The 16669-nt window shown below is 32.1% G+C and overlaps 1 protein-coding gene across 1 annotated transcript; it reads left to right on the top strand.

The window, feature by feature from the left end:
• Positions 1-13028: 13028 nt before the first annotated feature.
• Positions 13029-15616, top strand: LOC113390281. Its single transcript, XM_026626855.1, has 2 exons — positions 13029-13250; positions 15356-15616. Exons 1-2 carry the CDS (start codon positions 13029-13031, stop codon positions 15614-15616), a joined length of 483 nt encoding a protein of 160 aa, XP_026482640.1.
• Positions 15617-16669: the final 1053 nt, after the last annotated feature.

The raw sequence follows: 16669 nt of genomic DNA, 5'->3' as shown, positions 1-16669 counted from the left end.
GCATCCCGGCCTACTTTACAAAATAAAAAATGCATTGCCGATTGATATATACCTAATAATAAAGTCCTACCTGGAAGGTAGAACATTCTTTGTTAGTGTAAGGGGTGAAACATCCTCATTACATCCTGTCAGATCGGGTGTGCCTCAAGGTAGTGTCATTGGGCCACTATTATACCTCATATACACTGCGGACCTACCACAGAAAGAAGACATTTTGACAGCAACATATGCAGACAACACAGGCATAATGGCAACACATGAAGATCCCATAATCACATCAAAAATGCTCCAGGATCATCTTGACGTGAAACAAAAATGGTTAAGCTTGTGGAGAATAGAAGTTAACAGCAGCAAGTCAAAACACATCACTTTCACTCTTTGCGAAGGGACATGTCCTGCAGTAAGACTTAATGACGAAATTATAGATCAAACAGATACAGTCAAATATCTAGGTTTACACCTGGATAAGAGACTAACCTGGAAAGAACACATTAAGAAAAAGAGAAAGCAGCTTGAAGAAACCAGAAGAAGATATCATTGGCTCCTTAGACGAAAATCAAAACTTGACACTCATAATAAAATTTACCTCTATAAAGCCATCATCAAACCAATTTGTACATATGGCATACAGCTATGGGAATCAACTTCCAACTCAAACGCTTTAATAATTCAAAGATTTCAAAACAAGTTATTAAAAGAAATTTTGAAAGCACTAAAGTATGTTCCAAATTGGTTAATACACAAAGACACAGGCACTAGCACAGTTAAGGATGAATTAATGGCTTACTCACACAAATATAGAAATCGCCTAGCTGATCACCCGAACTTGCTCGCGAGAAAACTTCAAATCAACTCTACCAGGGTCCGATAAAAAAGAAAATTTCTTCTGCACTAATCAACAATAGATAAGACCTTCGACAAATCACTGGCAATGGTCAGATGATTTGTATTTTGCCAACGCCTTCAGTTTCATGTCAAATATTTTACTTGTTGTCCGTTTCAGGACAGTTGTAAAAATTATTAAAATAATAAAAAAATAAGGTGTGCAACGCACACTTTGCTGGTATATGCAAAAGGAACACAAGAGGCGCTTCACTGAAAATTAATGAATTGCCTACAATAAATATGCCAGGTACATCTAGTCCTAGACAATATTAGAATACCATGTGTTTATAGTCGCAACTAGTTACACGAACCACCTTGCTGATAAGCATATTTTCACCTATATAAGGATGCGAGATCTCTATACTCGAGGAGAATAACTATATATATAATTTTTGCCAGTTCACATACCAGTTCATTATTCATTATATTATAATATTATAAAATTGAAGTATTTTGTATAATCAATTGTAATTTTAAGAAATAAAGTTTTTCTTCTTTTATTCTGTATGATAGAATTCGCAATCGTCTATCACAGATATCCATTGATAGAATATTTAGACGTCGGAAGCAATAGAACAAAAGTAATTATAGAAGTAACAAAGATTGTAGAATTGATTTTGGAAAGGCCTAACGCAGGATTTCCATGCAATTCAAAATCAAGAAATTAAAGGTAAAAAATATTGTGTGTGAAAAGTGCGAAGAGGATAGTCACCAAAGAACCCTAAACTGGTGAGTGAAAATTTTGTATTTGATAGTAAAATTGCCAATTCTCCCTTATCCTTCAATCGCTGGAGATAAGAAAGCAATTTTTACAATTAATTTTTATTCAATTAATTGAAGACTTTATAGCAGTCAATTTTATTTTTAAATTCCATTGAAACATAATTCCGATAATTTAATAGAAAATTTATCCAAGTTTTTAGCAAATATGTCGATTCAAAATATTCCTAAATTTAATAATGCATAGATCGATACTATTCCAAAATTTAGCGTAAACCCCGCAAAATTAAATTTAAGAGTTGAAGAAATTAAAAATAGGTACTACCTTTATACTTGTTAGCTTTCCGAAGAAGAAGTTTATGTGTTCATCAAAAAATCCGATTCGCTTATTTTATGTTTTCTCAATTCTGAATCGATTATTTTATGTTTTCGCAATTCTGAATCGATTATGCAAATTCAAAAACCGTTCGATAGATTTTGGTTGGGAATCGTGCTGATTAAATTTTGATAGAAATCGGCCAGGCCGTTTTCTTGTAATAAAGTGTTAAAATAAATTTTTCGACGATTTTTATTATTATTTTTTCAACGGTAGATACCATAGTCTTATACATCTTACCAAAATATTACGACTGTACGAAAACTAGTTTAACTTTCATATGGTTTGCTGTGCTCGGTGTTGTTGGTTTCTATCACTACTATTTTAGTCTTTTTATTTGAAAACTCGCTGTTTTTTAATAGGAACAAAACATTTCCAATTTTATCTCCCCCAATTCCAAAATTGGCAGCGTTGAAAGTTTCAAATTTGCACAAATTTGCAATTAGAAAGTCTCCGATGAATATCATTTCGTGGTCAATTTTTAACCGTTTTAAGTTATTTTGATGTTTTTGACACCGAGTGTTATTTGACCTTGGAGTAGGGACCGTGCATTTATTAATCGTTGCAGAGTTTTCGTACATAGTGAATAACTATAATAAAAAATGAGCAACTTAATTTCCAATCCGAACCACCTTATAATTCCGATAATTCAATGTTTTATGTAAAGATATCTTCATCAAAATTCTGATATAGACAGGCACAAATTTTCTAAATTATTATAGTAACTTACAGAATCTCGGGAATGTCTGCACAAAATTGTAAATTATCACCTAATACTAACTATTATCTCAATTATTACTATATTATCTAAGCTTATTACAATAGCTTACAGAAACTCGCAGAAGCGCTACGTTGTGGCTTCCTGCCGTTTCGCGAACTGAATCGCCCCAGCTTGCTGCATCGTTCTGGTACTAAAATAATAATACTATCATAACTTATTGCTAAGTATATTTACCAAGCATTTATATAATACTATATAAATTTAACATTACCTTATCAACATAAATTTTAAGATGTAGACCCTCAATGTTTTTCAATAAATTGAAAAATAAATCTATATATATTACGATCAAAAGGCAGATCGAACGGCAACGAAGCCACCGTCCCCTGCTCCGCCTTAATCTCTTTAGATATTTTAGTTAAAATTCTCCAATTACTTGGAGCTCGTAATTTTCCATAAGAAATCCTCCTGAATCGTCTGAGTCCTCGATTCAAATAATGTCATCAAAGGGAATATATGTTATTTCCTGCCGATTATGAGCAGTCTCAATATGTTTGGATTTAGATGCCAAATCTTGAAACCTTCTCCGGCAATAAAAGTGCCTCGGCCTTTTTTCGTTCGATAAACTTCATAAAATTCATATAATCATTTTCATAGCTCACGGTTATGTAATCGAGATCATTTTTCTTGGCGCTGTATAGTGCAGTTTTACTCATCTTGAAAAATGACTCACTCTGTCAAATTAGAATAATAAATGATTATCTGTTCTCTCGAATTGTCGAATACATTGGTATATGTATTATAATTTATTAATTTAAATATATGTATAATTTATTACGATATGATATAAGTATACGATCGCTTATTCACTTATTAACTATATCATTATTAATCATTACAACGTGAAATTAATTAGAAAAGATTAGGGTGCGTAGGTTTGTGCAACTGATTTAGGCAACATTGTTCTATTCTGTGCCTGTTCATTACTTGTGAAACTCTGAAACCCCGAACGTTAATAATGGATTCGTGAGTATATTTACTTTTTTGTATTCATATATTACTCCATTAATATATTAAGAAATGACATTATCTGTGATATTATGTCATCCCAGTGAGTAAGTGGTCTATTGCAACACGATTGTGCAATTCTTGCTTTCAATTTTTGTTACCTCGTGAAAAATCGCGTTAGAAACCGCGTGTGTGAAATCAGTTCTCTGAGTTGTATATAAAGTATTTTATTAATATTTGTTTTCCATTATTAATTTTTCAATGCAATAACAATTCCCAAAGAATTAGTTTTTACCATAACCTAAATTTTAGCCTAAATTAGACTTAACCACTTAAACAATCTGCGTTTTGGTAACAAAAATATAAAGTGTATGAATTTTCTAATAATAATAAAAAAACATCTTAATCTTTGCTGTAATGATTTAATGAATGTTCATTCTGTTTTAAAGTTTAATCCTGAAAAAAAGAAAGTCGTATCAGAAATGCCAGTAGAAATACTAGGGTGAACAAATTGGATAATAAAAATAAAATGAGAATTACAAAAAAAATAGGCAGTAGCATCACATTCAAATATCAAGGACCATAACAGCACAATAGTAGATGTGGGAGGGGCAAGGGAGATGTGGAACACAAAATCTAAAAAAATAATCAATATTTTTCTAACCAAGTGTATCTATTGCCGTAAGACCTTATAGGAAGCTAGGAATGAACATATTCGGACTGCCCACAAACAAAAGACTTGCCCTTCATAAATAAAGATTCAAAAAGTGTAACCGTTTGGGTTGAAGAGAATCAACGAAGAACTTCAAAATTGTATTTTATATTAAAGCTAACGCGAATTATTAGGTAATTAATTCTAGTAATTATAATAGATATGCAGGAGCAAGTGTTATTGTATCTGCAAATGGCACAGACTAGATTTGCATTGACGGTACTAACGGCTGTGGATTTAAATTGCATACGCTCTTAGTGATTGATAAATTTTGGCAGTGAGATTTTGCTTCTTGCATAAACAAGACAAAATAGTTCTTAAAAAATCCAATTATTTCATGACAGACGATGCTCCAGCATATTTTAATTCCTATTCATGCGTTACGGTGTCACCAGGTAAATTATTGTGTTCATTGCATGTGCCAACGAATTGAAAAGAGCTATGAAATTACCATCAACTATGAAGATTACCAATAAATAGAAATATATTAGATACAAATATATTACAGATAGATAGGCAAATTTATGAGAAATTAATGGCAACTCGGATAATTCTAATTAAAAAATACCACTTCGTGGTACAGTAAAAGTCAATGAAACTGCTGTGGATGCATCCCTTCGGCAAAACTAAAAGTGACCGTAGTTTTCTTTGAGTTTTACTTACCCTTACAATCGTTAATTAATATACTGTTTTAATATATTATTATACTCAATACTTCAGTGCGAAATATTATAACAACCATCACAGCACAGGTATTACGAAATCCTCACTTTAACTTTTGATTAACAGGTAATGAAATGTTGTGCGCCAGCACCCTTATATTTAATTATTCACTTATCTATGCTCTATGGACTCATCATCCCTCTATGGTGTTGTGTGTCAGCACCCTTATATTCAACACTTTGCTGTACCTGACTCTATGGAACCGGACTCTATGACGGACTCTACCGTCACTCTATGGAATACGTGAACTACAACCCTTCAGGATTCTGCTCTATATATGAGCTCTATGGGCAATATTTCCGGCTCGAACGGGAGCCTCTAGGATGATGTGAAAATCGGCATTCTCTACCTAACCTCAGTGGCATACATTTGAACGCATTAATCATATATTAAATATAATTGTTGTTTGTCTGAAATATATCTTTGTGAAAGTTGATAGTTTTCTTTATAAATACCTCCTTCGCTAAAGCAAAATCCTAACATATTGGTGGCAGCGGTGGGATCGAATAAAAAAACAGGCTTGTAAGAGAGGTAAAAACTTGTGATTTTGCAACAAGAATCCAAGAAAAATCAACAGCGTCGCAGATAGCAAAGAATATAACGTGAAACAGACCCCAGAATTGGACACAAGGCCGCACAGCTTATGTAGAGCGTTCCTAGCTATTTGGACAAAGGATCTGCCATTGGAGCGTCGCATACACAAAGAAGCGTCTTTTCTGACCGCCATTACAGCACAAAGGGAAGATAGTACATTCATTTTATTATATTTGATTATGGTTTTTGCCAAATTCTAGACATTTCATTCTCTATTTTATGTTAAATACTTATTTTCTAATTCTAATTACCAATTTTTTTTTCTAATTTAATTACCAAAATCTTGCTTTGATATTCGAATTCTATATTATCTCTACATTCTAATTCTAATGTCAATATATCATAAGCAATTTTATTAAAATAAGTATTTACTTTTGCTATTTTATAGTACTTTTATACCAAATTTTATTTTTATGCTATATTGTAAGCAAATTTCTTAAATCCATTTCTTGAAAATACTCTATCATATTATATCTATTGCCACGTTGTGTTTTTATATATTGTAAACAAAATTATTAATAATTTTTGTATAATCTAGGGTATTTATGCTTGTATTGTACTGCACCAACCTCAGACTGCCACAACAAAGAGTGATCAGCCGTTCGCGCGATTTTATTTGACAACTCTACAAGTTTTCTCTGGAAACAGGTAACCTTATTTCACATTTATTAAATTCAGTCTTTAATGATAAGCTAATCATCATATCCAAACATTCTATTACACCTGAGTTCCTTTCCTTCTTTTGTTACCACTTATTGAAAAAGTTACAAACATGTCTGCATTACAAAGAGCTATGGATGCTATTGATTGCTTTGACGGTTCAAGCAAATTACAGCTTGATCAATTTTTTCGTTCTTGCACGTATGCATTTAAAGTTGTTAAATCAAGTGATCATGATGCATTATTAGACTACATTTTATATATAAAAATTAAAGGAAAAGCCATGCAGGCAATTCAGTATAGAAAATTTGAAAACTTTGACGAGCTTAAAGCTGCTTTAGAAGAGCTTTATTTAGATAATAGGTCTGTTTCTTCTCTTCAAATTGAGTTCAATCAATGTAGGCAGGGTTTCAATGAAAGTGCTAGGGATTTTGGTTTAAGGTTACAAGATATTTTAAGGGAGTTGATCGATGCAACTATAAAACAAATTGAAATACCAGATTCCAATGTTTATTGCTCAAAATTACTTAATTATCAAGCATTACATATTTTTCAAGAGGGCCTACATCATGATTTAAAAATTTTAATAAAGGCTAAACAACTAAAGACGTTAGAATTAGCAATTTCGGCAGCCGTTGAGGAAGAAAAGTTATTAAATTCATCCAAAAACTTCAAATCAAAATTTAAAAAGCCTAATAACTATTCCTTTCGTCCCACATCCCATATTAAATCTATTCCAATAACATGCGATTACTGCAAAAATTTAGGTCATAGTATTTCTGATTGTAGGAAGCGTATCCATAATGAACAATTTAAACCTAAAATTAATATTGTAGATAGGGCTATCGATGAAAGTGGACCTAGTACTAGTAAAGTTTTCCCAGACACAAACGATAATTCTTCTAGCCTCGTAAGTGAGCTAAAAAAGGCTCACCTTTCTTGCATTAATAGTTCCAAACAGAATCTAGCTTTTGTAAATATCGAATGTTTGAGTACAATAACAGATCGTATAAACTTGTTAGTAGACACGGGAGCAGAAGTGAGTCTTATCAAACTTTCAGTTTTACAAAATGATTTAAGAATTGATCACACAAATGAGGATAAGCTCAAATTATGCGGTGTATCTGGAAATAGTGTGAATGCAATAGGTAGGATTACTATAAAATTTAGATTAGGCGATAGAATTATAAGTCATAGCTTTTACGTAGTCGATAATACAGTGCCCATTAGAGGTGAGGGTATTTTAGGATTAGATTTCTTGAAAGAATTTAATGGAAATATAAATATTAAAGAATCTTTAGTTAATTTCAATAGGGTTTCTTTGCCTTTAAATTTTGCAAATACTCTAATTAGTTTAAAACCACGCACTGAATCTGTAGTGCAGGTGTCTACATTTACTAATGATACAGGAATTATAGAGAAAACAGAATTAAAAAGTGGCGTTTTTATCAGAAATACCTTAGTATCTCCCGATAATTTTAAATGCTTTGTAAATATTGTTAATACAAATGAATATGAAATTAATTTAGATTTACCTAAGTTTAAATTAGAACGAATAGATAATTTAGAATCCATTAGTTCAGGGTTTATAGGAAATACTACAGTAAATAAGGCTATAAATTTTAAATCAGATAGAATAAAAATTATTTTAGATAAGGTTAATCATGAAAATTTAAATACAGAGGAGAAATCAATCTTAAAGCAATTATGTAGGGAATATAATGACATTTTTTATATCGATGGAGATCAACTTCCTCATACTAATACAGTTTCCCACAAAATCTGCACTATCCCAAATGTTCCTCCTGTAAATATTAAACCTTATAGATTGCCTGAAAAACACAAAAATGAAATAAACAAACAAGTAAAAGAAATGCTTGATAGCGATATTATTGAACCTAGTAGTAGTCCTTGGAACGCTCCCTTATTGATTGTACCTAAGAAATCTGAAAACGGGATATTAAAGTGGAGGTTAGTTGTAGACTTCAGAAAATTAAATAACATTACTATAGGTGACTCTTTCCCACTGCCTAATATAACAGATATTCTTGACCAACTTGGCAATTCCAAGTATTTTTCAACGCTTGATCTTGCATTGGGTTTTCATCAAATCCCAATGGATGATCAAGATAAAATTAAGACTGCATTTTCCACTCAAACTTCGCACTATCATTTTAAACGAATGCCATATGGTTTGTCAAACGCACCAGCCACATTTCAAAGGCTGATGAACTCTGTGTTGACAGGGCTACAGGGTTTAAAGTGTTTTGTTTATTTGGACGATGTGGTCATTTACTCAAACACCTTGTTAGATCATTATAATCGTTTATGTGAAGTTTTAGATAGACTCAGAATTAATAATCTAAGATTGCAACCAAATAAATGTAATTTTTTTCGAAAGGAAGTATTTTATCTAGGTCATATAATTTCATCTGAAGGCATTAAACCAGATCCTTCAAAAATAAGTGCCGTTCGTGATTTCCCAGTTCCCAAATGCCCTAAGGACGTCAAATCTTTTCTCGGTTTGGCCGGGTATTATCGCAAATTTATAAATAATTTTTCTATGGTATCTAAACCCTTAAGTAATTTGTTAAAGAAATATGTAAATTTTAAATGGACTTCTCACGAACAAGAATCTTTTGAAACTCTTAAATCGCTTTTAGTTAGTGCTCCGATATTACAATATCCAAATTTTAATGAGACATTTAACATAACCACTGACGCGTCTGGCAAGGCAATAGGAGCAATATTATCACAAGGCGCAATTGGCAGCGACCTTCCTGTTGCTTATGCCAGTAGGACTTTAAATAAAGCGGAGGAAAACTACTCCACTATAGAGAAGGAACTCTTAGCCGTAGTGTGGGCTGTTCAACATTTTCGACCCTATATATAATATATGGTTTTAAATTTAACATTTTCACGGATCACAAACCACTTATGTGGTTAATGAATCTGAAAGATCCCGGCTCTAGGCTTATGCGTTGGAAAATAAAGCTCGAAGAGTACGACTATAATATTGTTTATAAAAAGGGTAAGATTAATACTAACGCTGATGCTCTAAGCAGAATTTTTGTACTTTCCTGTTCTAAATCTCATGACGATTTTAAAAGAGCATTAGAAAATAATGTTATTATAAATTGAAATGTAGTTGATGTAAATACTGATATTTTCTCACACCAGTCATTTTCCATTGGAATACCAAAAAACTTTATAACTTCTGACCTTCTTTTTTCCAAATTTAAGGAAAAATTTAATAAAATTAATGAACTTCAAGCTCAGAATAAAGATTTAGGCGAAGTTGCTTTTATCGAACACAATGGTTCATTCATTTTTTATTTAATTACTAGGGTCACAGAATCCGACAGCACGTCTTCTGAAATTTTATTCAATTCCCTATCTAAATTAAAAGATTTATGTTTACAACGCAATATTAACACAATTGCTATACCTGTTTTAGTAAATACATCAGATATCGTAGAATGGTCGGAAATAAGGTCAATGATTCGTTTTATTTTTAAAGATACCAATATACTTATACATATACTTAATTATCCTTTAACTAACATTCTTACTCCCAGTGATAAGGAAACTATATTTCAAGAATTTCATGTCACACCCATAAGAGGTCATCAAGGATTCAAACGAACTTTTAAAAGAATTGTTTTGAAATATAATTGGTCAAATCTCAAACGAGATTTAAGGGTCTATATAAAAAATTGCGAGATTTGCCAAAGAAATAAAAATTACAAATCAAATAAATTCCCAATGGTAATTACGGACACTCCCACGAAGCCATTCGAAAAATGCGCGCTAGATATAGTCGGACCTTTTACCGAGACTTCTAATCAAAATAAATATATTTTAACATTCCAAGACCTACTAACTAAATTTAGTCGAGCAATCCCTCTCAAATTCCAGGACTCTGAAAGCGTAGCACGAGCTTTTGTAGAAAACATTGTTTGTAACTACGGAGTGCCTTCAAAAATACTTACAGACCAGGGTACTAATTTTTTAAGTGCGTTATTCAAACAGGTTTGCAAAATTTTAAAAATAAAAAAAATTCAAACGACTGCATATCACCCTCAGTCTAACGGAGCTCTCGAGAGATCTCACAGGACTCTGGTAGAGTACATTCGAAATTTTATAAAACCAGATCAGTCTGATTGGGATTTATGGTTACCATACTCTACATTCACATAGAATACTACACCACATTCTTCTACTGGTTATAGCCCTTTCCGGCTAGTATTTGGATATAACCCTGAATTACCTGATGATTATGCTAGTGAAATTAAAAATAGAATTCAAAATGCAAATAAAGTTGCACGAGAAATTTTAATTGAAAGTAAAAATAAATCCAAATTATATTATGACAAAAATACAACTATGACTGAATTTAATATTGGTGATCAGGTTCTGTTAAAAAATGAGACAATCCAAAAAGGAAAGTCTAAAAAGTTACAAATGCCTTGGACAGGACCTTATACTATTTTAACAAAAAATTCAGACGTGAATTACACTTTGTTGTGCGGGCGGAGGCAGGTGAAAGTTCATGTCAATAGAATTAAAAAATTCATTGATACTATTTAAATTTTTTTCCAATACTATTATGTTTGTTATTACTAAATTATAACTTCAACTTTATGTATTTTAATAACTAATTTAAACTAAATTCTAATGTTAAATGTGTTTTCAGTTTCTACTATTTAATTGTAATACTTTTCCAATTTGTAATTTTATTTTATTATAATGTTTTCCTAATTTCTAATTTTCAACCAATACTATTATGTTTGTTATTATTCAATTATAACTTTAACTTTATGTATTTTAATAACTAATTTAAACCAAATTTTAATGTTAAATATGTTTACAGTTTCTACTATTTAATTGTAATACTTTTCCAATTTGTAATTTTATTTTATTGTTATGTTTTTCTAATTTCTAAATTTCAACTGTAATACTTTTAACAAAAAGTAACATTAAATTTCTAAATTTAAATGATAATGTTTTTCCAATTTTTATATAAATCTTAATGTTTGCCATGTCATGTAAATATTTCATATAGATTATAGTTCATGTTTTGTTATAAATGTCTGAATTTGGTAAGAACTATAATCTCCTAAAGGAGGGAGGAATGTTGTTCGCCAGCACCCTTATATTTAATTATTCACTTATCTATGCTCTATGGACTCATCATCCCTCTATGGTGTTGTGTGTCAGCACCCTTATATTCAACACTTTGCTGTACCGGACTCTATGGAACCGGACTCTATGACGGACTCTACCGTCACTCTATGGAATACGTGAACTACAACCCTTCAGGATTCCGCTCTATATATGAGCTCTATGGGCAATATTTCCGGCTCGAACGGGAGCCTCTAGGATGATGTGAAAATCGGCATTCTCTACCTAACCTCAGTGGCATACATTTGAACGCATTAATCATATATTAAATATAATTGTTGTTTGTCTGAAATATATCTTTGTGAAAGTTGATAGTTTTCTTTATAAATACCTCCTTCGCTAAAGCAAAATCCTAACAGAAACATGTAAGATAATCAGATGCAATATTAAAACTTTACGGCGTTTTGAACAATATGCTCAAAACCAAAAGTTCAGCACAGCGTTTGATTAATACTTTAATATGGTAATTCAGTAAAATTAGGTGTCAGAAAATATATTTAAAAAAGTAATAAGTAAAGGGTCTGATCGTGTTTCCATACAGAATTGGCCCCACCCTGGTATTTAAATAATTTTAATGTCATTTTATAGCTTTTTTCGAGAAAATTCGAAATACCAAATTTCAAATCCGTAGCTTATCATTTGGCCGAGATATCATTAAAAACATGTGAAAGTGGCCCCTCTTTTCAAACTCACTTTTAGCCGAAACGGTGCAAGATATCGAAAAAAAAAATTCATCGTTGTGTTCACAGTGCACTGTACTATATTATTTATAACAAATGAAGTTTAATAATTATTTACAAGTACATAAAAAAGTTAAAATAATTTTTTGTTCTGCATTCTCGGCCAGTGCAATTGTTTGGACTAATTTTTAATTAGCATCATTCGAAAGTTCATATATTTTTCCTTTGTTGAGCAAAATTTTGTTAAATTCTATGTGATAGAACACATAGAAAAATTAAAAAAATTGAGGGAAGTACCAGCTCACGTCGGGCATATTGCAACGTGCAGAAATATATATTATAGAAATCCATTTGTATGTTTATATACGTTCAAAATGAGTCAAGCATTCCTAAAGCCGGCCCCAGACGTAACTGTATGCATGTTTATGTTTATGTACTTGCGCAAGCATATCACAAATGTCAAATAATAAATGTCAAAACTTAACCTAAAAATATATCTTTGTGATAATTGGTATTATTTTTTACTGAATTATTTGTGATTAGTCTATTACTGTAGGTGATATTTTTTTTTATCTAAAATTAGTGCAGAAATGGATGACGATTTTATGGCTATGTCATTTGTATTTGCCACGAAAAAAATGGAAAATAACTAAAAGGAGATCTATTTGGTGCAAGGAATGGCTAAGAAAAATAGAACTGTTCTCGCATATAAATCTCATAAATGAATTCAAAGTAGCACCAAGGGATTGGCACAATTATCTTCGCATGGACAAAGAAACTTATTTAAAATTGCTAAAGATGGTTTCACCTCTAATTAGAAGACAAGATACTATTATGCGTAAAGCTATTTCGCCACACGAAAGGTTGACGGCAACATTAAGATTTCTCGCAACTGGAAGGAGTTATGAGGATTTAAGGTTCACAACAATAATATCGCCTCAGGCATTGGGTGTAATTATTCCTGAGACGTGTGAAGCTATATCTAAAGTACTGGAGAAAAATTATTTCTAAGTAAGTATAAAAGTCAGTATGAAAGTATATTAATGTATTTATTTATTTATTCTTAAACAAGCCGTAATCAATAAATAGTATGATTATTTTAATGTGTCAGGTTTGTTAATAATTAGCAATTAAAGTTGGATTCAATATTATGATATACATATGGACACAAAGCCTACTTCTAAAATAAAAAGAAATGAAATGAAACATTTAAAGATTTAATATTACACTAATCATAAAAATTAAATCAACTAAAAGACTTTTTTCATTTTCTTTATATTCTTTATTAACATTCATCATATGTTCTAAATATTCTGCTGCTGATAGATATGAAATGTAATCTTCATCTGGATTAGTATCGTTCATGAATCTTCGAACTACTCCACGATTCAATTCACCCATTTCGGCTTTAAAAATAGCTTGATCAATGATATTTTTTATCATCGGCGTTTGCGTTTTTGGCATACGTCGAAGTGTCGCTGCTATATATTTTCCATATTCTTCATAGTCCTCAGTAGAATTGTTTAGGCGTTTATTTATTGACATCAAGACCTCATTTTGCAGATCTTCTGTTGTGCTTCGCCGCTTCCGTTTGGGAGGTCTTGAGCTGCCGCTAGGTTCAGAAGAACGACTTGGATTGGAAGAAGCTCTCACAGATAATTCTTCATCCCCATCATCAATAAAGCAATCACTTTCTATTTCCTAAATATATATATATAAATATATATATACTACGTGTGTTCAAAAAGTACCCGGAATTTTTAAATTTCGCGGGTCTGGAGTGTCTGATTGTCAAAATTTTTTTTTTATTGTGTTGGTATACATGCCCCTAAAGTATGATGAAATTTTCAGCTATATTCACTGTTTACTTTGTCTGTGGTAGTCGCTAAGGTTCGACGTGTTTTTCTGAGCTCGGCGATTTTTACAATGGAAGAATTGAAAAGTCAAAGAATTTGTATTAAATTTTGCGTAAAAAATGAAATAAAGTGTAACAAAGTGTGTGAAATGTTACAAAAAGCCTATGGTGAGTCTGCTATGAAAAAAACAAGTGTTTACGAGTGGTATAAGCGTTTCCAAGATGGCCGCGAAGACGTTGAAGATGACGAACGCTCCGGTCGACCCAGCACGTCAACAAACGATGAAAATGTGAAAGAAGTGGAAAAAATGGTTATGAATGATCGCCGAATCACAATTAGAGAAGTTGCTGATGAAGTTGGCATATCAATTGGCTCATGTCATAACATTTTTTCAAATGTTTTGGGCATGAAACGAGTGGCAGCAAAATTCATTCCAAAACTGCTAAATTTTGACCAAAAAAGCAATCGCATGAACATCGCTCAAGAGCTGTTAAATGACGTCAACAACGATCCAAGTTTGCTTGAAAGGGTCATAACTGGTGATGAAACATGGGGGTACGGTTATGATGTCGAAACCAAAGCCCAATCGTCCCAATGGAAGAGCCCAGGTGAGCCAAGACCGAAAAAAGCACGTCAAGTTCGATCGAATGTCAAGGTTTTGCTTACTGTTTTCTTTGATTATAACGGCATAGTGCATCAAGAGTTCTTACCACAAGGTCGTACGGTTAATAAGGAGTATTACCTTGAAGTGATGCGACGTTTGCGTGAAGCAATCCGAAAAAAACGCTCCGATTTATGGAAAAACAATTCATGGCTGTTGCACCACGATAACGCACCTGCTCACTCGTCGTTGCTTGTTCGTAATTTTTTGGCCAAAAACAATACCGTAGTCATGCCCCAACCTCCATATTCACCAGATATGGCTCCGTGTGACTTTTTCCTATTCCCAAAGTTGAAGAGACCCATGAAAGGACGGCGGTTTTCCTCGATTGAAGAAATAAAGGCCGAATCGCTGAGAGTGCTCAAGGACATATCAAAAAGTGAATATCAAGGGTGCTTCGAAAATTGGAAAAAACGCTGGCATAAGTGTATTATATCTGGGGGGGACTACTTTGAAGGGGACCACATTAATGTAGACGAATAAATAAATATTTTTTTGAAAAAACGAAAATTCCGGGTACTTTTTGAACAGACCTCGTATATATATATAATTATGTTTTTTTTCTATTTCTTCAGTTTCCACAAACAGAAGAAGATTGGAAAAAGACAGCAAAGGAATTTGAACAACGTTGGAACTTTCCACATTGCCTAGGCGCGATTGATGGTAAACACATAGACATTATTCCTCCTAGTGAAATCGGGTCTTATTACTGTAATTATAAATGTCGTCATAGTGTGGTGCTACTTGCAATAATAAATGCAAACTACCAATTTATCATGTGTGACTTGGGAGTTAATGGCAGGAAATCAGATGGAGGTGTACTTCAAACAACATAATTCTATGACAAGCTACAAAAAAACGAATTGAATATTTCATCAGACGAACCAATCAAAAATAGTTCTGAAATACTGCCATACATATTTATTGCTGATGATGCTTTTGCTTTGAGAACGAACATTATGAAACTATTCCGTCAGTCAGATCTTACTTCAAAAGATAAAAAGATTTATAACTATCGTGTTTGTAGAGCAAGACGCATTGTGGAAAACGCTTTTGGTATATTGGTTTCTAGATTTAGAATATTTAAAACACCAATAAATGTCCAGCCAAATAACATTGATCGTATAGTACTGGCAAGTTGTGCTTTACACAATTATTTGATGACCAATTCTACTAACTCATATACTTATGCAGAATGTTTTGACAGAGAAAATATGAAACAGGGATGTATTACACAGGGGTTGACTTCTAAAGATTCAAACATGAAACATTTAAATCAACGATATTTAGGAAATAGCCCAAATGCCGCAAAAATCGTAAGGGAAAAATATGTGCATTATTTGAACAATGAGGGAAGCGTGCCTTGGCAAGACAACTTTATTCATTGACATTATGAAAATTATCATTATTTATGTTATCCATTGATTTGTATAATGAATACTTTTAATAAATAAAGTTACTGTGAACTTACTTGATCGAAATTAATCCCTGATATATCAGAAACCGAATGATCATCACCAAGAAAAGTGAGAAGTTTGAAATACCATAATTTCGGTTCGTACACTTCTGATGTGCCTGCGCCAGATCTTTTAGATTCATCAATTTTTTTTTCTTTTCTATAATTTGTACGCAAGCTATTAATTTTCTTTACTATTAAGTTACGATTAGCACTTGGTTCTATATATTTGTATTGTTCCACTAATTTATTATACGCAGAATTTTTCAAAATTTTATCATGATAAGCTGCAGATTTGACTTGCCACAAGCAGGGTTCATTCCAATATATTTCTATTAAGACTTCCATGATCTCTCTGATTCCTCCTTCTCCATGTTGGTTTACATAAGACATATTTTCCTTTAATTTTAATAAGACAATAAAGCATGTGTAT

This window comes from Ctenocephalides felis, unplaced genomic scaffold (assembly GCF_003426905.1).
Source record: "Ctenocephalides felis isolate EL2017-DRISC unplaced genomic scaffold, ASM342690v1 CF-g0.4_SCAFFOLD_00845, whole genome shotgun sequence".
NCBI classification, from domain to species: Eukaryota; Metazoa; Arthropoda; class Insecta; order Siphonaptera; family Pulicidae; genus Ctenocephalides; species Ctenocephalides felis.
This window is presented reverse-complemented; position numbering and strand designations above follow the sequence as displayed.